General features: G+C 38.6%; 2 protein-coding genes across 3 annotated transcripts; both read right to left on the reverse strand.

Moving 5' to 3' along the window:
- Positions 1 to 1,949: 1,949 nt before the first annotated feature.
- On the reverse strand, positions 1,950 to 20,721 carry adam19 (ADAM metallopeptidase domain 19). Of its 2 annotated transcripts, none has more exons than XM_011480364.3 (23): positions 20,477 to 20,721; positions 20,247 to 20,350; positions 20,044 to 20,114; positions 12,182 to 12,260; positions 11,933 to 12,009; positions 10,279 to 10,486; positions 10,140 to 10,205; positions 8,823 to 8,894; positions 8,561 to 8,727; positions 8,194 to 8,278; positions 7,834 to 7,973; positions 7,560 to 7,737; positions 7,392 to 7,481; positions 6,909 to 7,104; positions 5,873 to 5,981; positions 5,586 to 5,802; positions 5,432 to 5,509; positions 5,111 to 5,219; positions 4,870 to 4,999; positions 4,718 to 4,790; positions 3,274 to 3,600; positions 3,087 to 3,184; positions 1,950 to 3,006 (listed from the first exon to the last, which is right to left on the reverse strand). In XM_011480364.3, the coding sequence occupies exons 1-23, from the start codon at positions 20,583 to 20,585 to the stop codon at positions 3,000 to 3,002; spliced, it is 2,790 nt and encodes a 929-aa protein (XP_011478666.2). In that variant the 5' UTR covers positions 20,586 to 20,721; the 3' UTR covers positions 1,950 to 2,999. The 2 variants fall into 2 exon arrangements, with proteins under 2 accessions (XP_011478666.2, XP_004073572.3); XM_004073524.4 differs by having other exon boundaries at positions 20,247 to 20,353.
- Positions 20,722 to 21,377: 656 nt separating this feature from the next.
- thg1l (tRNA-histidine guanylyltransferase 1 like) lies at positions 21,378 to 26,704 on the reverse strand. The gene is made up of 6 exons (XM_004073410.4): positions 26,350 to 26,704; positions 26,069 to 26,245; positions 25,812 to 25,981; positions 25,476 to 25,564; positions 24,594 to 24,701; positions 21,378 to 23,111 (listed from the first exon to the last, which is right to left on the reverse strand). Exons 1-6 carry the CDS (start codon positions 26,535 to 26,537, stop codon positions 22,950 to 22,952), a joined length of 894 nt encoding a protein of 297 aa, XP_004073458.1. The 5' UTR covers positions 26,538 to 26,704; the 3' UTR covers positions 21,378 to 22,949.
- Positions 26,705 to 26,927: the final 223 nt, after the last annotated feature.

The raw sequence follows: 26,927 nt of genomic DNA on the forward strand, positions 1-26,927 counted from the left end.
TCCCAACATAAACACACACACATGCACACACACACCCTCTCAAACACACATACACGCACACACATTTTACAAGGAAGGTGGGACCTAGGACCATCTGTCCCCTACCTCTTCCCTGGTGGGGGGTACGGGCCCCTTTGCAACGGCGGCCGTGTCCCCGGGATGCCGGCTTCCTGGGCCCGGCGGTGCTCTCTCCGCGAAGTGGGGGGGTTCACATTACATCTGAGCCGGGGGTGTTCGTGTCCCTGGGGGGTGGGTTCTGGTCCCTGAGCGCTGGGCCCCGCCAAATTTCCAACTGTGGCCGAGCCTGGTCGGGCCATATTGACAACACCCCTTGTGGGCCCTCTTTTTTCCCCGGGGTTCCCCCTCCTGGGCGGGGGCGGCGGGCCCCTGCCATGCTCCTCCCTGGACCAACCGTGGGCCGGGCGGATGGCTGCCTGGAGTGCGGAGCGGGTCTCCCTTGGGGGGTCCTGGCTCGTACCTGGGGTGGGGGCGGGGGGATGCCCGGAACTCCTGGGTGGTGGTGGGGTGCTCGTCTAGGGCTGTGGGCGTCCTTCTCCGGTGGGGCCCTGCGTTGGGCGCTCCCGGCGCGGCGGGGGGGCTGCTCTCCTGGTTGGGCTGGGGCGGCGCTCTCTTTCCCTCCGTGCCTCCCTGCTCTCTGGCTCTGGGGGCCTTGCGGCGGCCCTGCTGCCCTGGTCTGGGTGGCGGGCTTGGTCGCCCGGGCGGCGGTTGTTCCCTGCCGGTTCCCGTGTGGCGTTGGGGGGATTCCGGCTGCCGCTGCTGCTGCGGTGGGGGTCTTGGGGTGGGGATGGCTGGGCCCTCTCCCTCCTTCTTGTCACGTTCCACCATCCATTTTAGAAGAACATAAACACTCACCTGAGCACAGGTGTTAGCTCACCTTTGCACTAACAGTTTGCATGATTGAATGACTGAAATATTTCACACTAGTTGGTTTTAAGGCATAAGTATGCGTGTGAACACTATCTATTTTGTGTACATGTCGACAGGTGGACATTTTTGCAGCTAGCAGGTGTGTTTATAACATTTGAGTGTGTGTGTGGATAGGCCCCGCCCTTTTTGTACTACATTTGAACCTTACCATAATGATTAACAACCAGTAAACTTGTTGCTGTATGCTGCTTCATGGTCTTACCCCCCTTCCCCTCCTATTATCACCCTCCTACCCCCCCTCTCTCTAACGTCCTTCTCTCTTCTTCCCCTCTTTCCTTTTCCGTCCGGTCCAACACCAAAGATTTTCAAACAGGATTGAAATTAATAAAGTTTGGCCTCAATTACAAAAGGGGTTTATTCAGACATACCTTTGGTTTGTCTGAAGATTAATAACCCCTCTTGTTAAAGTAAAATATGTCCAACACAAGAGGCCCTCAGCTCTCATCTGTCTGCCTAGCTGTTGGACAGGACAGGTTAAAAAAAAAAGAAAAGAAAAAAAAAAGAAGACATGGATTTTGATTTTATAATTAATTTAAGAGGTTTTAATTGAGAAGCATGTCCTTTAACCCTTGTGCGATCTTAGGTGACCCCACCCTTACACTGACGTGTTCTCCCTACCATGACAAAGGTGGAAAGATTCCATGGAATCCATGGACACCAGTGAAGATCACAAATCATTGAAGAAATAAGGTTCAGTGCACTGTCTAGTGGGTCTAGATGACCCAACTCCCAATGTTAAAGTGCCTAGGATAGCACAAGGGTTACATTAGAAATGTTCCTCCACAAAATCTCAATTGTTGAATGGAAACACATGATAAACAGGACCTAAGAAACATTTCTGATAAGGGGTGCAACACTTTTTTATCTTTAGGGGTTTTGTCAATTTTGAGGTGACTGAAACTTAACTGGATTGAGAAGCATCATCCATATAAATGTTTTTATTTTAAAATCAGATTAAAGGTCCTGCTATGCATGATAAAAGACAACTTTAAAAAAATGTATTTTTACATTTTTATTAATTTCCTGCTTCCAGACACAGGGCTGAACATTCCCTTTAGTTTGCATAGGTCATACAAACTAAAACATGGCAGTTTAGACTGTATTTTCACATTACAGACTATAAGAAAAAACGTTTTCAGACAGACCCCAGTGCTGTGACACCAGCCTGGCTTCAAGCATTTTCTCTGCTACAAGAGACCTTTTACAGCATTTTCGATCAAGCAGATTTTATTTTTGTGCAAATACAGAACAAGTTGTTAGGAAATTATTGACAGACTACTCTAAAACTGAAATTTAAAAAAAGTATCTAGATTTTAAACATTCTTTAAGAACTTTCATTATTTAACTAGAAAGGTTACAGGTAGTAAAAGTTAGTACCATCTGGAAGAAGAAAGTTAAAAAAAACACCCTTCAAGCAGTGCACATTTAATAAAAACACAAACTCAAATCATAATAAAAACATCATATAAAAGTCTTTCACATTATGCATCATATAAGACATGTATCTCTTTTATATAAGCATATTAGATTTGCAGCATGCATGAATGGAATTCACTGGTTTCCATTGGTCCAGTTCAAAGCCGCTATTTATGCTTTTTCATACATAATAGGCACAATAATAATAGTATTTCCATATTTTCTTAATATAAGACACATTTTTTCAGCTGACGCTTCTCCAAGAGGCACCATGCTTCGTACACAGGCTGCTTTGTAAACAACATTTTTGTTTTTTCAGGAATTTTGACTACATATTTGAAAGCGTCACATTTCCATTTACAGCTGGGGCGCCAATACAACATGAGTTTCAATTCACAGCTGCAGAACAAAAAATCATCTTGCAAACAAGGAGCCTTCCATTGAACCCAACAGATTGTAAGGAGATTATCAACTTCTTATAATTACATCAATTTCCTCTCAATGCACATCAGTGTAAATACAGTATCAAGTATTTGTTTTATAGCACAGTGCTGCAGCCTTTTTTAATATGCAGCTTGAGGCAGTCCATAGCTGGATGTAAGAGGCTGAGCCCAGTATGTCCTGAAGGTTTTGCCTTATGTTCTGGAAGCAAAAGTGATGGAAGTTATTGAGGCTCCTTTTAACCACAGCATGATTCATCTGCAGTATTTTCAGTCATTTACCTGCAAGTTTTTTTCTGTCCAGCAGATGGAGCCACAGCGGCTTTTCTTCTATTAGGAGCACCACCAGTCTCCTCCAGGCCTTTTACATTCTGTTGGTCCTAAACAAAATTGATTGATTAGACAACTTTGAATCCAATGAACTTGAAGTAAGATGTTTATAAATTTACAGTAGTATAAATCTTTATACCCCTTTCCTTGTGGGACAAGGTGGTGGAGGTCTTCTTGGTGGGTCCGGCCTGAGTTCTTTTGTTCCTAAGGAGGGCTGGGATCGGTTTTTAGCAGTCTGGGGAGGTAAACGTGTAGGTCCTGGTAGAAGTGGGGTTATCGGGAATGGTTTACAAGCAGATGGGGTGTGACCCTGAGGAGAGCTTTGACTAGAAGAGCAAGCAACTGGCTCAGCGTGAGGATGTGAGGTCTGGCCTTTCTGGTTGACGGTATATGGAGGTATCGGAGGAGGCTTCACTGCTGGACGCACTATGGCATTTCTGTGCCGGGACGGACCAGCCGCATTTGGCTGAGAGGAAGTGATGTTAAAGGAGGGCCAACAAGACAAACACTCATCATCAACATGGTACACTGCAAACTATTAGATAATTGCACAGATTTAAAACTTTATCTATAGACATTACATATATTTTACAGCTTTTAAGTTGTTTTAATGTATCTTTGCTTTGTACCTTTCTCAACTTTTCTTTATATCAGCTTGGTAAAGACATTTTCTCTCATTAAAAGCTAGGATACTGAAATAAAGAAATTATTATTAAAATGAGTCAAATCCTTTTGCTTCATACTCTTGACAATAGAAAGACTTGAGTAAAAAAGAAAGTTATTTTTGGCTCAATTTTAAGGATGTCATTTTAAAGTTCAATAAATGTTGACAAGTTAGACTAGAATTCATCCATTCATCTTCTAAACCCATTTTATCCCTTTCGGGGTCACGGGGCTGCTGGAGCCACTCGTGGGCGAAGGCAGAGGACATCCTGGACAGGTCGTCAGTCTGTCGCAGGGCCACAAATCCCACTCCTATTCCCAGCTAGGGACAATTTAGAGTAACCAATCAACCTATGAAGCATGTTTTTGGACGGTGGGAGGAAGCCGGAGTCCCTGCAGAAAACGCTAACCTAAACGCTTACCTCTGTGCCACCGTGCAGCCCAGACTGGAATTCTTTGTCATTATTGTGGGAACAAAAATTTAGATTTATGCTCTAAGAATAAGTACAAATCTTTTATTTTAAGAACATTTATTCAAATGGGCCAAATTGTACCAAAATCATATTCTTATTTTGTTCACATTTTTTTGTAAAATGAGTCATTTCTAATTATTACACTAGTTTTTTGACACTTTAATCAAAATAAACTACAATTAGGTAAATAAAAACTCAAAAATTGCAGCCATTTCCATAGAACTAGCAAAAAATACTTATTATTGTGATGTATATAATTCAATCTTTTGTAATTCTGTCTAAAGGTTAGATGTTGATATTTCAGTTTTAGATTTCTCTAGTAAAAATGACTTCATGTATTGACTGATAATTTGACTACTTTCTAGTAATTTTCTCCTTAAGATTAGTGTTCTTTTCCACTACTTAGGCTACCTCTTTTCTGCAGTGTACATGCATTAGCTTTCTTACCGAATCCTGCTGTTTTTGTAAGAAAGTCGGGTTGACAGCACGCACAGGCTTCTCTTCAACTGTGACTGCACATCTGAGGATTAGAGCAGAATGCTGCGCACGCAGAACAACAACAAAACGATTTACAAAAACAGACTGAGCAAAGGACGTACGACAGTGGAGGAGTTGGTGCGGGGACTTTGAGTGGGAAGAGCTTATGTGTTCTGTGGCACCAAAGTCCAAGAGAAGCCAAGAACACAATAAGAGCCAGAAAAAGAGGCAGAAGGTATGCCAGGAGGTTACCTTAGAAAACAAACACACAATAAAAAAAAAACAATTAAACAAAACATAAATGACCTATGAGAAATTAATCATATTTGACTGCTGATGCCATATGTAGTCCATGTGTCTCACTTTGGCTGATGACAGGTCCACTGTCCACACTCCCTCCTGACCCCTTTTGGTCACATTGAGGTGGCGCCCAGCCCGCGTCGCAGTGGCAGTTGCGGTTGTTGTTGCATAGCTGGAACAGGAAGAAAAAATCCATTTAGATACAACCAAGAGCATAGTTGCTTTTTAGGTTTTAACTGAAGCATTCTTAAGTCAATTTAAGATAAATATTTGATTAGCTTCCATGCTTTTCTGCAACTGCAGCAGAAAGTGAAGTCATTTCTTCAATGTTGTCATGGTAACACATAACCAGGACATTTTTTTGTTGATGCTAGCACATCTCACCCCGTGTCCGTGGCACTTTGAGTTGCACTCATCAGCTTTAAGAAAGGAATTATTGCGGCACTCTCCGTGGAAACAAATCTGTTAAGATACAGAAACGTGTAAAAATGATCAAAGATTGTGATCTTTGTAATTTGTTAGGGATATTAGGTCTAACCGAGTTATCGCCACACTTGGTCCCCGTCATGACCAGGCCTGGGTCCAGGGCATCAGTCTGTGGTTCCGGGTCTCCGTGGGGGAGCTTGTACACGTGGGTTCCCTTACAGTAAATTTTCTTTTTGCCATCAGTGATTGAGGTTTCAATGATCACAGCGTTGTTCCCAACGGGCTTGGTAGCTGATGTGGAGCACTGGATTTTGCCACATTTAGCATCCCTGGCAGATTTGGAAACAAACACTCAAAACGAGATCTTCCTGAATCTAAAGCTGGATATTTTGTTGTTACCTGTCGGTGCAGCTCCTGTATTTCCCAAGCAGATCTTTGCCACAGTTCCCATACATGTCCCCAGCTTTGTTAACTTCTGTGAAACACTTGTCTGGAGCTGAACGTCCATCTAAGGTTTGAGGAGAGAAAAGGCATTTCTTACTGATATGGTAACTTTTAAAAATATATTGTAGTGGCGGTCACGTGCATGTTGGGTCTGCTAGCAGGGATGCGGTCCCTGATCAAAATAGTGCTCAGCATGAGCGTTTCTTTTCGCCCACGTTTCTTTTCAAATGGCAGTTTTGTTGTTCCACCTTAGTTTATTCTTCCTGTTATGTTTGTTTCTTGTTGTTGCACCATGAGTGTGGGAGAGGGAGAGGTTGATGACCTCTGTGCAATGCTGAATGTCTCGTGTGTTTTAAATAAATGGGCTTGCTATGACAGAAAGGAGATTTTGCTCTCAACTTCCCTTTCGGCCTTCTCCTTACTGAGACTGTTTGGAGTCCCGCGTCGTATAGCACACAGACAGCTCTCCGGCGCAGCCAGTTGATTGACAGCTTAACTGGATGACAGCTTGGCTCCCTAATTTCCCGCTACCAGTGGTGTACCAGCTGGGCATTACAATATGTTTAAATTTACATTTAGTTTTTTAGAGTTATTTAGCGAATTTGATATAAATGTTTAAGTTTGTCTGTCAAAAACTGATAAAATATTATTAAAAGTAGGGCAAAAGTTTTTTTTTGGCAACAAAACATCTTTTTCAATAATGCTGTCTGTCCAAGGTTGTTTGGTGAGAAATAAAATTAAGGTGTAATGACACCTTAATTTTAAACCCAACCAGAAGAATGTGAATTTAAATCATTCTGACAAATACTGCAAAGACTGACTAATAAACTCCGTTGTTTTCACAGAAATCCTCATCTCAAAACCACAGTTTGCAGGGTTTGGGTTGCAAACATCAAACATAGTGGAAAATGTAAAACAATGATGTAAAGAAGAAAGCTGATGTGACAGGCCAAATATACAGAGTACCGTAACAAAAATCCAGTTTTCGTACCTCCTCCCCAGAGTGACCGACACTGCAGATCGAGCGTTAAGCACATGCCTGTGTAACAATATGCCTTCCCATCTGCACACGATGTACCGTCCATCAGGTAAAAGTTAGCAGGACAAGACTCTGTCTTTCCATCACAGTACTCTGGCAGATCACAGGGACCAGAGGAAGGTCGACACAGAACGCCAGGACTCTTCAACTATTGAGACACAAACAGAAACCATGTTATTTCTGCTTCCCTTTGAATCAAATAAAGATACTGTATCCTCTGAGAAGTAAGCAATGAAGGAGACATGTTTGTTAACGTGTTGTTCACACAGTTAAACCACAGAGCCATTACCCTTGCATATAAATAAATACATGGGTTTCTTTTTCCTGTGGATTGAAATAAACACTGAGTCAATCGAGCAGCGAAGAATGTAAAGTTGGGAAATTGTGTTTCATCTCTGACTGACCATAAAATTAGCCTGACTGTGAAGTCCCTACCTTACAGTTATGACAGCAGACTCCGTGGGCGCACTCGGCTCCTGCTTTCAGAGTGCAGTTGCTGGCATTACAGCAGGGACTGGTGCATTCCTGCACAAAGCATGTTTCAGGATGTTAAGTTATGACGCATCGACTGAAGATATTTAATGCAAATGGATCGTCTCTGACTTCTTCCTCCCCGCAGTCACATTCCTCCCCCTCCTCCAGATAGCCATTGCCGCACCGTTGGCCTCCATACATTGCTTTTGTGTTTGGCAAGTTATAGAGACACTTTCCTCCCCCGGAGCTGAGAAAGCTCATCAGCTCTCTCCGGTTACAGTCATTGAAAACGCGTGGAAACGGATGCCTGTGGAGAAGGACACCCTAGTCATTTCTCTGCCTTCAGTCAATTATTGTATTGATTTTTTTTTTTTTTCTAATCTTTGCAGTTTGTCTCCTTTACCCGGTGGCGGGAGCCATGATGCAGCCTCCATCCTCAGCTTTGGCCTGGCAGCAGCCCTTCGTGTCATGAGTCATGCCAAAGTTGTGGCCCATTTCGTGAGCCATAGTGGCAGCGACACCAACTGCTAAATCTGAATGATCCTGTTCGAAAGAAAGGGACAATTCAGATCGTCACCACTGTAATTCAAGACAATTAATATGAAAAAAAAAGCTTTTTGAATCATGCCTTGATGGACTTTGACAGATTCTATAGTTTGAAAGGTATCCCACATTAAACTGTCATTACTATATAATGAAATGTAATTCTGCTCAGATATTTATGATCAAATACGAGATATTTGTGTGGGCCCTCGCTTCTCACCGTGTTTACTCCTCCAGACTCGTAGTCGGAGCACATGACTTTAAGAGGTGAAAGGCCGATGGTGGTACCCTGGAATGACTTGCCTCTACAAGGGACAAGTCCAAATATAGAAGTTTCAGCTTATATACAGATTCTTATTAACATGTAACACATAAAACTCCAATCATTTTAAAAATTCTTCTTTGCTATTTCTGAAAACCTACTCTGATGAAAATTTTGTTTTTGGTATTTTTAACATGTCTTTGTTTTTTTTGTTTTTTTCCTGAGGATGGAGGACTTCAGGAAAAAAAAAATAAGGTTACACTTCCTGCATTCACTAACCAGGTTTATACTTTTAAAAAAAAATCTTGATATTTCAGGTATTTACGTGATAAGCTGAGCGTTGTCATTGGGGAGAATTTGACGCTGCTTTCGTCTCCAGGACAAAAATGCTGCTAAAGTGCTGTGAGGGTTGTCAGACACATTGATCTTATCCTGGGTCGTCCATATTTCCAGACCAATTAATGCCACCCGGATGTTCAGAGCTTTGTAAAACTGTTGGCAGACAGGAGGAGCAGAACTTAAGCTGTGAGAAGCAAAAATAAATAAACAACCCCAGCGTATGCTTTTGGTTTTCTCATGAGTGTTACCTTGTCAACCAAGTTGGCTGCTTCCAGTAACTTCAATTTGGTCTTCTCTAGATTATAACCGTGTTTCTGAAACTGTTAAAAGAAAAATCACATTAAAAAACAAAAATAAATAAATAGATTCATCTCTTTTTCACACTTCAAATGACAAACTGGATGTAAATACGTGCATAAAATAGCTAATATATTTAGAAACATAACTACGTATTTTACATTTGACTAAACAATTTGTTCCTAAAAATAAGGAAGACACAACTTTTAAAACAGAAAATCTGGAAAACATGACATAAAACTTTAGATTACTAAGCAGACTATTGAAGTTGTTTATATGCTGTCAGTCTCATGTGTTGTTTTTATGTTGCTTGAGTTAGCTGAGGTTTGCAGGCATTAATGTATGAAAAACCTTCTCCAGGTCAAGCCACAGAATTTAATCAGTTTATGTTTAGCTGCCTCTGGCAACGTTTTCCATAACATGGCAGCTGAATCTCTGTAAACCTGCTTCTTCCACCAACAAACTAACATTTTTTCTCTCCTTTAACTGCCCACTTTACCCCAGACGTCTGAATTTTTTTCCAGCAATAAAAAAAAGAAAAATGTGCTAATGTTTTTGCTTTAAGTAGATGCTATTTCAAGGTTAGTTTGGAGCAGGATAGGTCAGATCCATTTTTGCATCAATGGGCATCGGGGTTCAAGGTTTTAACTCAACAGTCCTAAGTTTACAAGCAGAAATTTAGCTCTGTATTATGAAAATGAGAAGAAGAAAAATCTCTCATCTGATCAAAATTAATGGACACAAAATCAAAACTTTATAAACTTCAAGCTGCCAGCAACTATTTTTAATGAAACGTACGTTGTTCTAGCAAGTTTGCCCATTTATAAATGTGCTGTCGTGTGCTGTCGTATATTTTCAAGACAGCTGTCTTGAGCATTTTCAATCTGATTCATCAAAAAGTAACTTGTACAAATAACGTTATTATTATAAATATTTGCAGGCTTACTTGCCATCTGCAGTTATTATAGAGGTTTTTTAAACTTAAACTTTCTGATGTCAAATTATGTCGGCTTCATTAGTAGAAAAAAAAAAAACTTTCCAAATCCTATATCAGCAGTAAGACGGTCATGAGGCATTTTTGAGGTTATATGTTCGACAAAAAAGATGAATGCATAGAAAAACATACTGTATGCATAGGTTGCTTTAGTGTTTTCATTATAATGGGTAATGCGGTCATCCTGTAGTTTTACTTTTATGGTTCCTTCTGCCCAAACGGGTGACTACATGTTAGCAGCTACATGAAAAACCAATCTAAACTTTTTCCAAACCTCAGCTTTGTCAGCCACAAGCAGAAGCTCCACATACTTGGTGTTCTGGCCCAACTCCCTTTTGTCCTGCCAACAAGACAGAGCAGGTCATCTATTTTGTATGAAGCTTGAAAGAACATCAACTGTTGTGTGTCCGCACCCTCCTCCTCGTCCTCCATGGTGACATCATTCCATAAATGAAGTCATTGAGCGTGTCTCCATGTTCGTTAGTGCGATGACAGTGCAGGCAGCTTCCTCTGGAGAGGCGGAAACTCTTGGCTTGGAAGATGGCGTGCGCCTGAGTATTCGTGGAGTTATGAAGAGGTTCTATGAGGTAGCTGAGGCTTGTGTTGATCGAAATCATTCCCCTGAGGAAACAGTGGGAATCGCCAATCATGAACATGGATTATAGTGCTATCTTTTTTTCTATCTTTGGTGCTTCTATTAAATTCTAAATTAGGACTGGTGATCTGTCCAGGTTGTACTCCACAAGGCTGGATCGTCGCCAGCAATCTAAATAATAAATGGATAGGTAGTCTATGAGTTGTATGCAAGCTCATTTTATTTGAGCACTGATACCCAGAAAATAGCACTGGAGACTATCTGGCAGTTTTGGATAGACCAAAAATATCATACAATGGAAAAACACTACCTTTATTGCATCAACATTTGAATAGTCAATTATTCTTCCTCAACAAATGGACATATAGATGTCTGACTGAGGTTTTTTCAAACATATTTTAAACATTTGCACTAATGAAGACTATTAAAAAAAAGTGCTATATTTTGTCATGTTGACGGTCCCTAACATCTTCAGTCTCAAAGTTGACTTTTTTGATGGTTTTGATAGGTGACTGTCACCATGAACCTCCGCTGCATTTGTCTTTTTAAACATTTTTAAGTTTGAAAGTAGGATTAACTACATTTTATTTGTGCATTATTTGCTTTCAAACAATTCTTAAGTACTTTTGATCACCTGTTACTTTATTTCAATTTGAGTATAATTATTTGGATGGCTACTTATACCACTCAAGTTATTTGAAGTTACTTATGCTTCAAATAGTCCTGCATTGTGTTTTGCTCTCTTTTTAAAACAGCAGTCTTGGTAACAACACAAGCATCTGTACACAGACACAGCAGGTCACACAGCTGGAGAAACATCTGGAGAAGTCCCGATCCAATATGTCGGCTTCAAAATGAGGTTTGTTTGCATTCCTCCTGGGAATTTGTACCAGGTTGCATACATTCATTCGTCCTCCAGATGCAGCGCAATAAGCTCTCATGAGCCCTCATACAGTTAGGGTTTCTGGCAGCGCGCATCCACCTCCCCTCTCCTGGGTGTCTTCAGCAGGAAGATCAGCTGTGCTGGAGCAACTTCAGGAGGAAACAGGGTTCTTTTTTCTGAGCTGTACTCGATGAACCGGCTCTGGAGCCAAACGTGAAGCCAGAGAAGCACATGAGATAAAGGGTTCTCAACATAATGTATTCTGTATTGTTATCCTTTTTCAGAAGTTTGGCAATGTCAACTAAGAGATATTTTTTTAAATGAAAACCTGGCTAGTGTTCGATCATGGGAATTTAAAAAAATGTAAATGTAAGTAATATAAGTTTTTTTTTTCTTGCTAAACAGGAGCTATGTTAACAAACTTTCAAATAATATTTGCATAAAAAACTCCACCTACTGGTGCTAAAATGGTACATCCTCTAGTTTTTGTTTTCAAAAAGTGTCTCCACAAATTCATATTTTCATTAAAAAAGAATTATTAGGATAAACTTAGAAGAAATCTTCATTAAAACATCAACATTTTTCTCACCTGAGTCCCGAACAAGTGCTAACGGCAACATTGGACTCTTCAATGCCCAAAACTTCACCGTGGTATAAACAATGGCTCTAAAAATTGAAGAAAAAACAGGAAAAAATATTATTTAACATTTCTGTAAAGAACTGTGGCTAATATTTGACACTAAAACTTTTAAAAACTGGAGTGTTATAGCAGAATTTATAGCATTATTACTGTCCCCACTGTATTTTTAAGGAGACAAAAATTTTATTTTAGACTCACAGTGTTTGCAAGAAAAGATGACTGTCGAGCTCCATTAGGGTTGTACCATATTTCCTGATATCCAGGGGCCAACAGCTGCCTGGTGAAAATTAGCACAGAGTATGAAATTATTATGTAAAAGGAACAGAATTTTGAAAAGTCTAGTTTACAGAAAACGCACAAATAGGAAGGCCTAAAGAGGAAGTAAGTGAACATTTGTAACAGCTGCAAGATAGTAAGACGATAAAGGAGGACAGGGTCCCTTCAGCAGCCTGCAGCTTTTTAAATATTCCTTCTGTCAGGAGCACTCTAAAACCCAAACTACTTTAAAGATTTAGGGAAAGATTGTCAGAGATAAGTCAACACACAAAGATAAAGTAAGGGTTACAATGAAGTCCACATGTACATAAATAATAACTTATGCTCTCTGGGCTGCAGAACCGACAGAGTAGACAATAGCTACCTCATGCTGAGAGTTTATCTCACAGGAATGTCTATTTGTCTGCTTGAACTTTTATTTACCATTGCTTCTTTCACAATATACCAATTTCAAAATATTTTACTAAGAAGAAAAACAAAAACGACCATAAATGTGAAAAAAAAAATGTTTTTTTTTTTTTTTATAAAAGTGATTTATTGCATACTTCTTGATCTGTCTGTGAGGGGGTGTATTTGGAGTCGGACCAATACTGATGCTTATTTTCCTGTCCCACTCCATCCAACTGTGTCTCAATCTATTCTTCCTGTTTTCATTCATAAACATGGTCTGTCTCACAGCTGGTTTTCTTTTGCTCTAGTCTTTAAATCTCCTCTCATCACTCCTCAAAAGGTTTTAAATCTGATCCTTCGCACAGACACAGCCGTGTGCACAAACTCAGGGCATGTATTTGAAGTATGCAGACAACATCCTTAACTGCGGCAACTTTTCATTCAATTTCCAACTCACTGTGGCAGCACCTAAGGGTGATTATTATGCTCAAATTATTTTGATAATGGGATCTCTTTAGATTTAGAAAACTGCAAACCATTTAGTATGAAAAACAGTAAAACAAAGACAAACTACCACTCTAGCATCTCATCTTTTTATTTAGCCATTTTCCAAAATATTGTTTGAGCTTTTTTTTTTTTTTTTTACTAAAAACACCAAATTTAAAAAAAAAAACTTTTTGCATTTATAATTTAACTCTTGGGGTGCCCATAGAAGGAGATTTCTATTTAAAGATACACCTTGGAAGGACAAAATTTTTAAATCCTCATGCTAAACTAGCACACAGTAAGTTTAAACACTAAGTATGTTTAAACTGTTCCTCTATAAAAGCAGCTCTATGTTGCTAATAAAAACAGAGATCTGCTCAGTGATCACAATGGGGGAAAAAACTCTTCATTAAAAACCTAAATATGTTATAAAAAGTAAAAAAAAAAAAAAAAAAACTATGATTACGGATTGAGAGGAGTTATCATTTCCTCCCTCATTGAAGCTCCCTGAGGTGAGTAAAATACGTGCAGCAATAAATCACTATTAATTCCTTCTATAAAAGCGCAAATCTAAGAGCAAAAGTATAAACTATATATTTTTAAGAATTGTCACCCGAGGAAGAAGACTTCAGACTGATTTTGCGGTGGTAATTTGTCTGGCTGATGTCATCCTAAACAGGGTAACCCCCTTCATGTGACCGGTTGACCTTACAACCTCTCCTGGCCTTCTTGATTTTCAGCTTCACTAATTCCTCCAAGATTCCCATCATGCTTTCTTCTTATCTCAGCAAATTTTAAAGGCCTTTGATGGCAAGACAGGCAAAAAACAGACATTTCTGCATTTTTACAGCCTTTTTTCCTAGAGCTACTCCTTCCTCTAGGAGTTAGAACAAACACCGAGCTGATCTACATTCCCATGTGCCATTTGGCCATCCTGTGTCTGGGTTAATCTATGCTGATTTCCTGTTCCTTGGGGACAAAAGTTTAAGTAAAGTTCCTGGTGAAATAACCTGCCAGAGTGAGACATGCAGACATAACAAACCCTCTATTGAGATGTAGAGCCAACAGCTAAAGCCTGCAAAGCACAGTATTGTTGCAAATTCTGATTTCAAAAATTTGTTGTTAAAGTTACTCTTAGTCATAGTCATAATTTAACAAAATAAAAATAATGTGTGTTATCTCAATAAGCTCAACTGTTATGAAAGACCGTTAACTGTAATTGTATTAAGATAAAAGCTGAAAAAAACAAAACAGTCAAAAATGTGTCACCGCTGGGCGTGCTCCAAACCGTCCGGTTTCATTCTGAATCTTAATTTCATTAAAATCTTAGTACATATATGACTCAAATGGGAGGAGATGTCACTCTGTTTGAGTCCAAATCATGAACAAATTTCATCAACACACATCAGACTGTATTCCTCTTTGCATCTCTGAGATTTTAGATCTCATAAAATTACAGATCATCCACTTTTAACTAAATCTCAAATACATATCGGTAAATCTTCTGTTAAAGACATGAATCACAAAATGTTTTCATACAGTCAATGCCCTGTTGCGGTGCAAACATAGGTCTCCATCTTCAAGAAAACATGTTTATCAGTTGGGACTGTTGGTGGTTCACTTGGGTGTGGTGGATGAAAGCTCAGAGGACTAACATGTCATACTAAAAGTGAAGCACAGCCATGGAAGGGTTTTGGTTTGGGCTTGTTTGGCACCTTGCAATAAAAGCTTAAATATTAAATACCAATGCATAGCCTATCAGTTTTATTGGATGGTGAGAAATGAATATTTTCTAAAACAAATGACACATTTATTCACATTTGCTTTTTTATTAAGGAATAAGGCTTCCCAGGATGTGACTATCATTGACTCTACAAGTCTACAATGGAGTCACAGCAAAAAGATGTGGACTGTTTTTAGTGATGGTAGTGTCTGAATTCCCTCACTACTCAGTATTACAACACTATTTATGGCGTTTGCCCTTTTGTAGAGCTTTTCGAATCTAGAACTCCAAAATCAAGGGCCTGGAAAATTTCCCAAAAGTCTCAGCAAAAATATATTGTTGCATTGATACTAACTAGATTGGCGAATACAAGAATTTTTCATTTAAAAATGTGTTTTTTATATAAATAATTTAACCTTTCATCATCAGAATACAGTGGATTCATAAATAGTCATTGTAAAACACACATTTATTATGGTTTTACTTCAGTATATAGGTGACACCATAGTTGCCATTAAAAATAAAAAAAATTAAAGTAGTGAGCGTGGTGTCTGAATTACCAATACATTAAAATCCGGAACACTAGACAGTCCTGCACTATATAGACTTCTCTAGGAGCTAGGAATTAGGGAGAGAATACAGACATAACCTTTGAGAAGTGGTAGTGAAGGACCCAAATTGCAGGAGTCCATACCTGGTGGCAAAAATGCAAAAATTCCATGAATAAAAATCAATAAACTAAAACAATGCCCAAACCCATGTAGAACTGACAAAGCCTAACCCTGCCCTAACATTATTGAATAACTGATATGCCCTTGAGGGTCATTAACACAAATCAAGACAGCGGTGGATGGTTGGCATCCTAATTCTGGTGTTACTGACAGAGAAAGCTTGAAAACAGAACATGACAAGAACAAAGGTACTATCACAAAAAATCCACAATTATAGATTTTCTGTAGTGAACTCAAAAAAAAAAATACCTCTTTTTGGTTGGGTTGTGAAATGACATAGGGTGTAACCCGTTCTTCCAGATGTAAAATCTTGAAAAATTCTTCCAATAGTCAAGTAACAAATTGATAGAGTGGAATCAACAAATTTTCTTTAAAAACCCCATCATAATCATTAAAACTAATGAATATAAATTTAACAAATCTTCCTCTTATGTGAGGAAATAATTCCCTGCTATCAATCCCTGTTGTGTCATGAACCTAATTTCAGTAACGTTATACTCTACAGCATCACCGTAATCACACCAATAACCTTTTTACCTGAATGCACTCTGCCAAAGACTTCCAGAGCTTTCAGACGGGGACAGTAGAAATCTCTATGCGATGGCAGAGAGCCGCTCAACAATGTTTGGATTTGGTCCAGCGATCAGACAAAAGCTGGGACTGAAAAACTGCAAGTTCTGTTTGAGTTTGGGCTGTCTGGTCGCCAGGCTGACACAAAAGCCTAGTTTAACATCAGGGGTGGGGGGTGGGGGGGGATGCTAATGTGCTTGGAAGATAGTACGGGGGGGTGTAATGCATTAGGGTCACTGGGTTGCATTCTCTCATAGTATCAGATGACATCAGCGCGCACAGTTGAGGGGTAAGAGGGAGAAGTCAAAAAAGACCACTCAGCAGCGAATGATGAAGTGGCTTTTATTGCCAAAGTGAGGCCAGCATTGTGCTGTGTGAAAACATGGGGCTAGATTACGATTTCTAAGCATACGTGGCAGGAGCAGGAATGGGAAAAGACATCCCTGTTCTTTCTGTCCTGACCTGCAGTCCATCAAGTCTGTCCTTTAAGCCTTGTTTGTGTTCTTTTGGGGTGCCGTGTGAGCAAAAGTCTGTTGGTGTATGTCATCTATCGGTGTGTGGCTACCAGCTATCAAACTCTGACAGCACAGCATGCCTGCGGGGGTGTATATTTTTACTAGAGCCCTGGGGAAGATTGGAAGAGGTGAGAAAAGGAGAAAACTGACAATCATTGGATGGGTAACTCCTGAAATATGAGGTGAAGGCAAGAGGGTAACAATAATAATAATAATTGATACTTTATGAAACATTTCTGTAGAGAAAATGAATGATGATGCGCAGGAAGGGCATTAAACTGAAGAACAGAGAAGGTCAAATCAAGAAGGAAAAAGAAAAAGTGTCATATCTGCACCAGAATATATCCACAAACCCAAAATGACCCCCACTGACTCTTCTTTCCATGTGGCATCTAACCTCAACCTCTCTCCCCCGGCCCATCATTCTTTTTCTTGGACTGTTTCCTCTCCGTGCCCCTCCATTTTTCCATCACTCTTCCTGCTCTCAGTCAGGTCACACTCTGGCTCTGGCTTTGCTCTTAACTAAATCATCTTCTGTGTGCTGCAGCCATTCATTAAGATAAAAGCTTAAGAGGACACACATCTATGCAAATACAAACCCAACAGCACACATGCACTGTGATAAATATGATTAGAGGGAGCATAAATGGACTTCAGCTGGACTCAAGCCAGGAGGAGAAATTATGCCCACAAAATCTATGTTGTACTTTTTCAAACTTTCTTAAAAATGATCCATTACGTGACGTCAATTGGGATGGAAAAGAGTGAAACAGATGGTAGAAACAAAGAGGTAAAGATCAATCTTCATTGCGACTCTGCCCTTCCTCTGCTCACCGTCCAGATGACACAGATCAGGGTGCAATGACGGACATGCAGGAGTAGCCAGGAAACAGGACATGAAACTTTGCCTCCAAGTGATTCACAGAGAGGCAGTGTGGGGTCTGACTCCTCCAAAAAGAGTCAGACTAACAAGACTGTGACAAGAAGAGATGGTAGGGTGACAAACCTCACACTAAATATTGTGCAACAAAGACATTTTTCTTGAAAGCTGCAAAACTAATTTTAAAACAATACAGATTGTTTGGATAAGTATGTGAAAACTTAAAGTTGGAGGTAAAGAAATGTCTATAGCTGCTTCACTCAAATGTGAGGTAGATAAATATGCTGACAGTTAAAGGGAGGCCCTGATCTGCCTTCAGCATGTAAAACTACAGTAAACTGCAGCAACAGTGAGGAACATTGGTCCAACTCTGTGGTTGTATGACTATGAACACAATGTTCATAGTCTTCACAAACATTTGATGAACTTTCAAACATTTTTAGCTTTTGCTAGTAAAAAAAAACCCAGACAGATTCAGGTGGAAATCTGCAAAACAAAGTTGCAACTCAGACACCTAAGCAGTAAACGAGGGTCGTCTGCAGCTCTATATCATCAATTAAAGACCTATTCTAAAGGAAATTGTGGTTTTAACATGTTCTTGTGGCATTTTTCTGATAAATATATAAAGAAAATGAAGTCCCCAAAATGCATTTCTGAGTATTTCATTCTTCAAATTGTTGTGAATCCAGAGCAGACAAAAAAATGCAGTTTGAAAGAGGGTGTATTTGTGATGTAGAAAATACAATGGGCGGGCCACAGGAGGCTCTGAGCTTTCAGAAGTTGGGAGGGGAAAGGGGAACCGGGGTCCCGCCCACAACTTAGAGGTGAATTTCTAATGAACTCCTGCCGCTCTGCAAAAACTATGTCCTAGAAAACCTTTTTTTTGGCTAAAAATGGCTTGTGATTAAAAGACCACTGGGAATGCTTTTAACTAGATCAGAAAAGGATCAGACTTTAAGATATTGAAAGTTTAATCTGAATATCTCATTGTTTCAATGTGTCATGTACTGTATGCATGAGAGCTGTTTATGATTAAGAGTAATTATAATACATGTGTATGTAGATGTACGCCTATGTTTTTTTTTTTAATTATTGACTTATTATCCTAGGTCTGACACATCTTTGCCAATTTATGTTAATTTATTCTTGTTTTTTTTTGCTATGATTATTTGAAATAATTCAAATTACAATTGTTTATAAAACTGGTAATCTAGGTGAGTTTTTTTCTACACACAAAACAAAAAAATAAAACAAAATAACTACTATCAAGCTTCTTTTTTGTTTGTTTTTATATTCATATTTTTGAAGTTGCTGCAAAGATAAACTACGATGTGTGTGGAAGTGATTGGTACTTACGAGTAATTTCAGTACCTTTTCTGCACCAGTAATCTAAGAAGTTACACAAAATTGTTTCCAAACATGTTTTTACCCTCAGGAGTACAAAAAGTCTCTTTTTTCTTAAAACAATTTGCAATGATTTCCTGTTTCAGTTTGCACATTCTCCTCCCCAGATTGTTTAAATATTTCATAAACTTCATGAATGGACATCTTGTGACTTCTCCCCTGTGTTGTAATCCCACTGATGGACGGTTTGTGATGACATCAAATTGCCCCAAGAGGAAAACCTAACAGCAAAGCCACCTGCTGGGCAGACAGAACAGGAGGGCAAATCCCTCAGGGGCCAGTCAGTCTGACACAGTGGAGTCATGGTGTGTCAGTGAATGAATACATTTATTGCTTTAAAAAAAAGAAGGACTTTAAGCTCCAAGCAGCTTCCAGGCGACTTGCATGCTGGCTCCAATCCAAGAGTGATAAATTGCTGTGACCAGAGCCATCTCACAGTCTTTACATCCAATAAACTCGACCAGATCTTCTGCTCCCTTCCTGCCATCTTTCCTCTGTTACTGGACGAGAATGGCTCCACCTAAGAGCCGGATGTTAGGTGTGTGGGTGCAATCTCACTTCCTGTTAGCCTTGGGCACATGGATCGGGTGTCAACCTTCTGTTGTCTTAAAGCATCACTTTTGTTCTTTTCCCCCACATGAGCCCTGACCCTGTGACGGCTAACATCTGGTCAGAAAAACGGGCAGAGCTCTTTATATGGGAGTTAGGTTTAAAAATAATCAATTAATCGTGTTTTAATTAATCATCAATTAGAAATCTGAATATGCAAAATTGATTGTTTTCCTTTACAAGCAATTTAGTTTTTCATATGAGAAATCATTTTTTTAACCTAAAAGTTTCATCTCTAATCTATTTAAAGGGTTAGTTTTGACCAATAGTTTGGTTTTGAAATGGAAATTTGACATGTCAAGAGATATTTCTAAAAATCATGTTGAACTAAAATTAAATTGGTTCCCAATGTGTTTTATGAAATTATGGGAAGAAAAAAAACCTTTTCAATTTATTTCAAACATTTCTTGAAAACTTTTAGCTCATTATTTATAATGTGAAAATGAAAACTTGTAATGCATCTTTAAGGGACTCACTCATTTTTCTTCAGATGTAAGGTGAGATTCTGACTCTCTGCAGTGACCACAACCTGGATCTCTGCTGGGTGCTGTCAGAAAAATAATAATTAAAACGTAAAAAACACACAGCAATTGGATAATAAGGATTTTTTCTGAATCTATTTGAATGAAATGTCTGTTTTGTTGGTCACCAGAGCTGACAGTGTGGGTGGAGCGCTCACCTCCTTGCTGGCAGACCTCCTGTGCCTGAAAGGATGCTGCCAAGTGGGATAAGTGATCTCATAACTCTCAATTTGCTCAAAGATGCTCCTGCTCTCTTGATTTCCTACTGTCAACAAAACAAAACATAAAAATACATAAAAACTATGCTGAAAAAAAGCACACGTTTTATGTGTTAGCATTTGAAAGGGAGGATAAATACTGGAGCAGATTTGAAAATCAAGAGACTTACCGCTGTGCACGCAACCTTCAGACGCAGAGACGCACTGGAGACCAGCTATGATGAGGCACAGCATCGAGCGCACGGCGTCCACACGACGAGGACGCTCTCCTGCAGGCATTTCCCAACCCAACCGCGACCGAAAAGAGACATAAAGGCTCCTGACAGCAGCCTGGGTTCGGGTTTCACATGAGAAAACGTCAGCAGTGAGGCATGCCGCCGGATCCCGTCTGAATGAGATGCTGGCGCGAGCGGCGGCGGCGCGCGCGCGCATCTCTCTCTCTCCTTTTTTTCATCAACCCCTCCTCTCAGAGATAAGAAGAGACCAGGAAATGATGAAAGGATGTCGAAGTGAGCAACTAAAACTGAAAATCACCACAAAGGAAGGCTAAAAATACACGTCCCAACAGTTTGAAATGACAACTAATAATTCATTTGATTAAAAATTAATAAATAGGCTAATATACGCTAAATTGGAAGACTTTTTGGTTCATTGGAAACTGAAATAAAACAACGTATGACATCTAGTTGTGCTCCTAATATCAATAATTATTATAAAATATAATAATATTCATGTTTTTGTGTTGAATTTTGTGGATGAAATTCTAAAAACTCTACAGCTGTTGAAATATCAGCTGTTTGAGATAAAAGTGAATCTGTCATTCAAAAAGTAAAATTCTATTTAATAGCAACATCATAGAACATTACAGTTAAATTAAACTAAACTGTTCTACTGAATTTGATTGAAGCTTTTTCACAATTTTATTGAGAAATACGATTACACCTCAATATGGTGCAAACTATATATATTTTTTTTACATTTAAGTGCCTTAACATTCTTCTGTTTGACTAAATATCCTAAGCATCCTCCAAATCTTCAGTATTTTTAATCATATAAAGATAAATTCAGTAATTCAGTGTTTAAGTAGCTGTTTATTTATTATTTTTCTTCATATTTCATGCCCCAAATTCTGATTTACAATAGCATATGATGGCCCATAAACATATATTTCATTTCATACTGGCCTGAAGGCTAAACAATATGCAAATCCAACAGATTCTTTTTAGGAAAATGAGCAAAAACAGGGACAATTTGCATGGATCCTTTTTTAGGTTTTTCAAACATTTTTAGAAATAGTTATTTAAAGAAACTCTATTTATTCCAATTTTTTTAATTGCAATTACATATCAGATAATTTCGAAAATGTCCCACATTTTTCTTTCAACATATCTCACAGTGCTTTTATTTTGAACAGTCTGTTGACGAGTCATTTTCCATTCAAATGTGTCATGTTTATATGTAAACAATATTTTCTGAGAAACAAAACTATAAAACTGCCTTTTAGGTTGTTTCTTTCATCTATTGAATCAGTAAATGTACATTGGAACAGCACATAAATCCATGTCATCCTTAAATAACTGCACCACTTGCCCCAACACATCCTGTTATCTTGGATTTCCACTGGTCTGGTCTGTAAGGACATCTGTTGAGTCATTGTCTGCACAGACTGTCATTATAACGGACCAACACAACCAGTTTGTGTGTTTGAAAATCCTTTATACTTAATATGAATGTGTAACTTTTACATAACCAGATGAGCTTTTCTTATTCTGATAGACACAAAATGACTGATAGGAATCTAACGCCTTACATTAAGTACAGTACAGCAGCCGCATGCTTTTAACAAGGTCACAGTACCAAAAATACAAACCAACACTTGACAGTAACTGAGCTTACTATGGTAACAAAATATATCCAGTTTCCGCCTCTTCCAGCCTCCAGCAGCCATTCAGATTTAGCCAGCAATTCATAGGAGTGATGACAAATATGCCGCGGAGCACATGTCAGAGGAGTGGAGCGCATGCAGGGTGTGTGAGGTATTCTTAGCACTGATGGCAGTGCAGGCTATTGAATCCATTCACATCTCCATAGCGCTTTGGCTGCAAGACAAGGCCACTCACCCCGTTTATAATATTTTTAACCGTCAACTTCTATGACGCTGATCTAATGAAAATTAAAAACCTACAGATAGTTTGTAATACAAGAGCAAAAAGAGCATTGTGGGAAGTTCCTTCTTCAAGGAAACATTAAAAACCTCCTGAGGGATCAAGTGTTGATTTTCTAAATAAAATTCATCAAGTATTTTTAGAAAAGGCGCCCTCTGCAGTTCTAGATGAAGATGCAAGAGATGTCTGTTCTCTAATGTATGCATGAAGTTGTCTGTTTCATGACAATTATGACAGATGTGATGAATAAAAATAAAATAAAAGGCTCTTATTTTGAAAGAACGTCATAACAATATTTTATTAAAAGAAAAAGAAAGCTATGATAGAGTTAAAGTACAAAGGTAATCTTCAAAAATGTCAGTCTGCTAAAAGCTTAGATATCACGTTGTTGCATAAAGTCCATGTCAAGAGGTCCTGCTGGCTTCAGCCTCACTGTTCAGAAAACGTCAGCGGTTCTGCCCTGAGAGGGGAGGAGATGCTAGCAGTTATCCTCCTCCAGGATGTCTGGGTGTTCCTCCCAGAACTGCTCCCCTATAATGTCACAGTAAAGGTTCTCCACCCTCCTCTTGCTGCGCGTTACCGGCACCTCCTTCTCTTCTGCGTTTGGTTGTTTCATGCGCCTGATGACCGTTTCTTCATGCTAAATGAAAGACTTGAGAATTAGTTAAATACTAAAATAGATCAGTATATTTAAATGTTTGAGTTTATTATTATACAAAGAAAAAACAATGAATTGAAAAACCAAAGTTTAGGATAAGGAAAACGAAGATGATGTCATGCACTAAACCAGGGATCTGGAACCGGAGGCTCATGAGTTACTTTTATTCTTCCATTGTGGCTCTTTGGCTTTGAATAACAAAGTTAACAGTTTAAATAAATAATGTTCATGTGTCTTTATAGTGTCATGCAAATTTGTCTTAGCCTTATTCTAATTAATGACATTTTTAGGGTGTGTTGCATACTAGAGAGCCAATGTAGAGTTGGAGGCTGCAGCTGTTCTGCCTCATCTGTTCGACCCTCATCCAATAGGCTGCTACTTGATGCTCCTATTTCAGCAGCAGGATAATTGAGGTTTAGCTGCTCTGTGTGTGTCTGCTGCACGCTTCATTAACACCACCGGCACTTGGGAGATATATTTTCCAACAAAAAAAAAAGTTTCTTTAATTTCCTTTGTGTTTATCAGCTTCAATACCCATAATAGGAAATCATAAACTTGTTGTAGCCATTGGTTATAGCCTAGGTCCACCTAGTGGCCGAAATAGAGTATTACACGAAGACCTAAAACATTGATCTTATTTCTTGGTTTTAACTGTCATTTGCTTTTATAATTGCAACTGCTTAAATAAATAAAAACAATCGTAAAAAGTTTCAACTTTTATTTTTAAAGTCTATAAAAATTGTTAAAAATCTTCAAACCCAAATTTGTGGCAAGTTCTGTTCTGAACCCTCTGCACCACAAAGACACACATGAACACACAAACTCACCATTTGTATCCATACGGAACTTTCTTCAATGATCCTAAGTTACTAAATAACTAACTTGTACCAGCTACTTATACCCAAAAAGTGGAATAAACGGAGAAAACAATTCCAAAACAGGGTTGTTTTGTCTCCGGACCGCCATTTATTCCTGGAAATTTGTATTGAATTTACTGAATCTGAATCAGAACCTCAGCTTGAAAGAAGTTCTCAGACATACAAAAACAGAAAAACCTTAACGCTAAAAATTTTGATTCCACACAGATAAAAACTACTGAAAATAAACATTTTTTTTGTGAAATGTAATCAGTGAAAAGTAATTGTTTATCTTAGGTTTACCGTTTCTTTTGTTTTATTGTCTTTATCAGTGTGTTCATAACTTATCTTTTTTTTAATGTTTAAACCATGGAGACATTTGAACCGTTTCTTGTTGTTTTACAGAGCTGCAATGCTTGTAGTCAGAAAATTGAGTTTGTGAAAATCTACTAGTTTTTAGGTCAAACAGACTCACAGTGTCATGAAATCAATCTTTAGATCCCAGAAAGACTAACATAAAAAAATCATGTCAGTAAGCATTACATCCCTAGTTTTACTTGCTCACACAGTGAAAAAGAAGAGCATTTGTTAGCCGATCATGACTCACCTTTTTCCAGAGGAGGATGGTGCCTTTCCGGTGGAGGGCAGATTCATTGTTGTAGTTGATGTCAAACTCCGAAAACAGAATCTCATTTTTATCTGCAGCTAATGTTCCCTGAAATCAGAGGAATACAGGAACACCATCAATGTTTACAGAATTAGCATTTAAATAAGTTGGAACATGTAGCTTAACTATCTGATTGCTTCAATTCATAATTTATTTCCTTTCAAAGATTTTCCCTTTTTACTTTTCTGTTAACATTAGGTGACAGCCTGCAGTAATGATTTTTTCTTTAAAAACTATTGTAGTCCAAAAACCCCTTTGGCATATGTGTTAGGAAACATTTCCACATATGGTTTCCTAAACAAAAATACGTTATTTTCTAAACAGATTTCTGTGCTTCTTTTCTTTTTAAAGTCCTAATTTGAAATTTACTCCTAAAAAATGTAAGATTTTCTCAAAAACAAAGTCATTAAACATTTGACTAAATTGTGAAATCTGAATGAAACTTTTGTAAAATCTACGCAAGAATCTTTTTTTAGCACAATCTGTGGGGCGAGGAATCCACCAATAAGAATCATTTTCATAAAGCCAAAGTTGTGCAAAAATGAATACATTGTGGACAACTTTATCTTTATCAATGCGTTTCTCATTGACAATCTTAACAATGCCACATTATGCAGACCAAGTAAACAGCAGTTAGTCATTTAAAGCTGCTTCTTACATGTTTCCTGTCAGTGTTGGGGTGTAACTTTGTTGAGATGCATTTAATACACTTTTTTTCTTTAAATATTTCCTTTTTACACAAACCGACAATAAGCCGTGCTCCTTCCTATGATCTCTGCCAAGTGCTGCACGTTTGTGGAACAATGCTGCCAGAATTCTCACCTTTAAGCGATCCTCTGCCTGTGCTGTGGTGAGTCCTCCCTTCTGTACTAATGTCCAAAACACTGTGTTGTACAAGTTATTTATATGACCTAAACGGTACAAAAAAAAACAGTTAAAATATTTATATCTATTTTTTCATTCTTCAGTAACTATAATCTAAAAGATATGCACTTGTACGCACTATTTTGATAAACTAATAAAAGCATAAAGGGCTTTACATATGAAAATCTATCATCACAGTGAAATATCACTGAATAAATCTATCTGTGATCTTCAGAGATCTGTATTATTATATGGTCATTTTGGATGCAGTAGTGGTAGAACATGAGTGCTTACAGTCCGCTTGCCTCCAGCTGAGGTAGTCTCTAAGGTTACGGTTAGTGGGGTAAAGAACCACACGTCCGTCGAAGCTTGGGGGGTAAAGGAGGGGCTGTTCTTCAAAATACTCCTTCCAGTAGAAGACATAGGAGGAGGAGAACTGGGAGGCCACGTGGGTCATGAGTTTGCTGCCAGAAAAAAAACAAGAAAGGAAGATAAGTTTCATCTTAAATGAGCATAATAAAGTAGAAAAATTTTATAAGAGAGCAAACTACCTGGCTCTTCGTTTAAACCAATTGGAGGTCCTCTTGAAAACAAAGCTAAACTCGTCACTTTGACCATAAGCAATGATGATATCCTCCAATTCTTCCATGACAGACTGTGCACTCCTGGTCATGAGCCCTAAAGCTCTGTTATCATTGGGTTTTGTAAAACCATGTTGCTCTGAAAACCTAAAACAAGGTGAAAAAAACAAAACAATAAAATGTTCAAAGTTCAGAAAATATCAACAAATCACCAGCCATTTACACCAGTACAGAATAAACTACAAACTTACTTGTGGAAATTGCGACCATCCAGCCTAACAACAATATAACAGTTCCGTAGGCATGTGTCGTCCGTTTCAAAGCTGCGGACATACTCAAATTTGCTCTTAGCCATATTAGGAGAATTATAAAAGTGACGAAAAAAAGGAACAAAATAGGACCGTGGTCCACTAAAACTCCAAAGTTTTCCAATCAACATCAAGCATTCCCGAGAGAAAAAAATTACAAGAGTAGAGATAAATATTTTATAGTAAATAAACGTCTTGTATCGACGTCAAATCCATTTAAATGGTTAATGTTTAAATACTTGTCTGCCTTTGACGTATTTCTGTGGTCCTCCTTCACGTTGTTTTGAGTGCAGTCCGTCGATTAATGTTGTAGTTGTAAACCATAAGCTGTGACACATAGTTCCGGAGGGGGAGGAATACATTAATGTAAAAAAAAAGTAAATTGTTCCAAAAGAAAATACAACATGACAAAAGTATGATTACATACAATACATTTTTATAACGGTAAATTGATTAATCCACTTTTTCTAAGTTAATTTCAGCATGATGTCTACGATTAGAGCAATGCGCCTTAATTCCCT

The sequence above is a fragment of the Oryzias latipes genome, chromosome 10, assembly GCF_002234675.1.
Source record: "Oryzias latipes chromosome 10, ASM223467v1".
Taxonomy (NCBI): Eukaryota; Metazoa; Chordata; class Actinopteri; order Beloniformes; family Adrianichthyidae; genus Oryzias; species Oryzias latipes.

Bases quoted from the DNA above. Each gene is read 5' to 3' on its own strand.
- adam19 (XM_004073524.4), bottom strand. From the start codon at position 20,585: ATGCCTGCAGGAGAGCGTCCTCGTCGTGTGGACGCCGTGCGCTCGATG. The intron at 5,982-6,908 runs GTACGAAAACTG...CTCAAACCTTAG, and splicing joins TCGGTCACTCTGGGGAGGAG to ATGGACGTTCAGCTCCAGAC. The intron at 5,803-5,872 runs GTAACAACAAAA...CAAATCTGCCAG, and splicing joins TACAGGAGCTGCACCGACAG to GGATGCTAAATGTGGCAAAA.
- thg1l (XM_004073410.4), bottom strand. From the start codon at position 26,537: ATGTTGATTGGAAAACTTTGGAGTTTTAGTGGACCACGGTCCTATTTT. The intron at 26,246-26,349 runs GTAAGTTTGTAG...ACCTTGTTTTAG, and splicing joins GATGGTCGCAATTTCCACAA to GTTTTCAGAGCAACATGGTT. The intron at 23,112-24,593 runs GTGAGTCATGAT...TCTTTCATTTAG, and splicing joins CCATCCTCCTCTGGAAAAAG to CATGAAGAAACGGTCATCAG.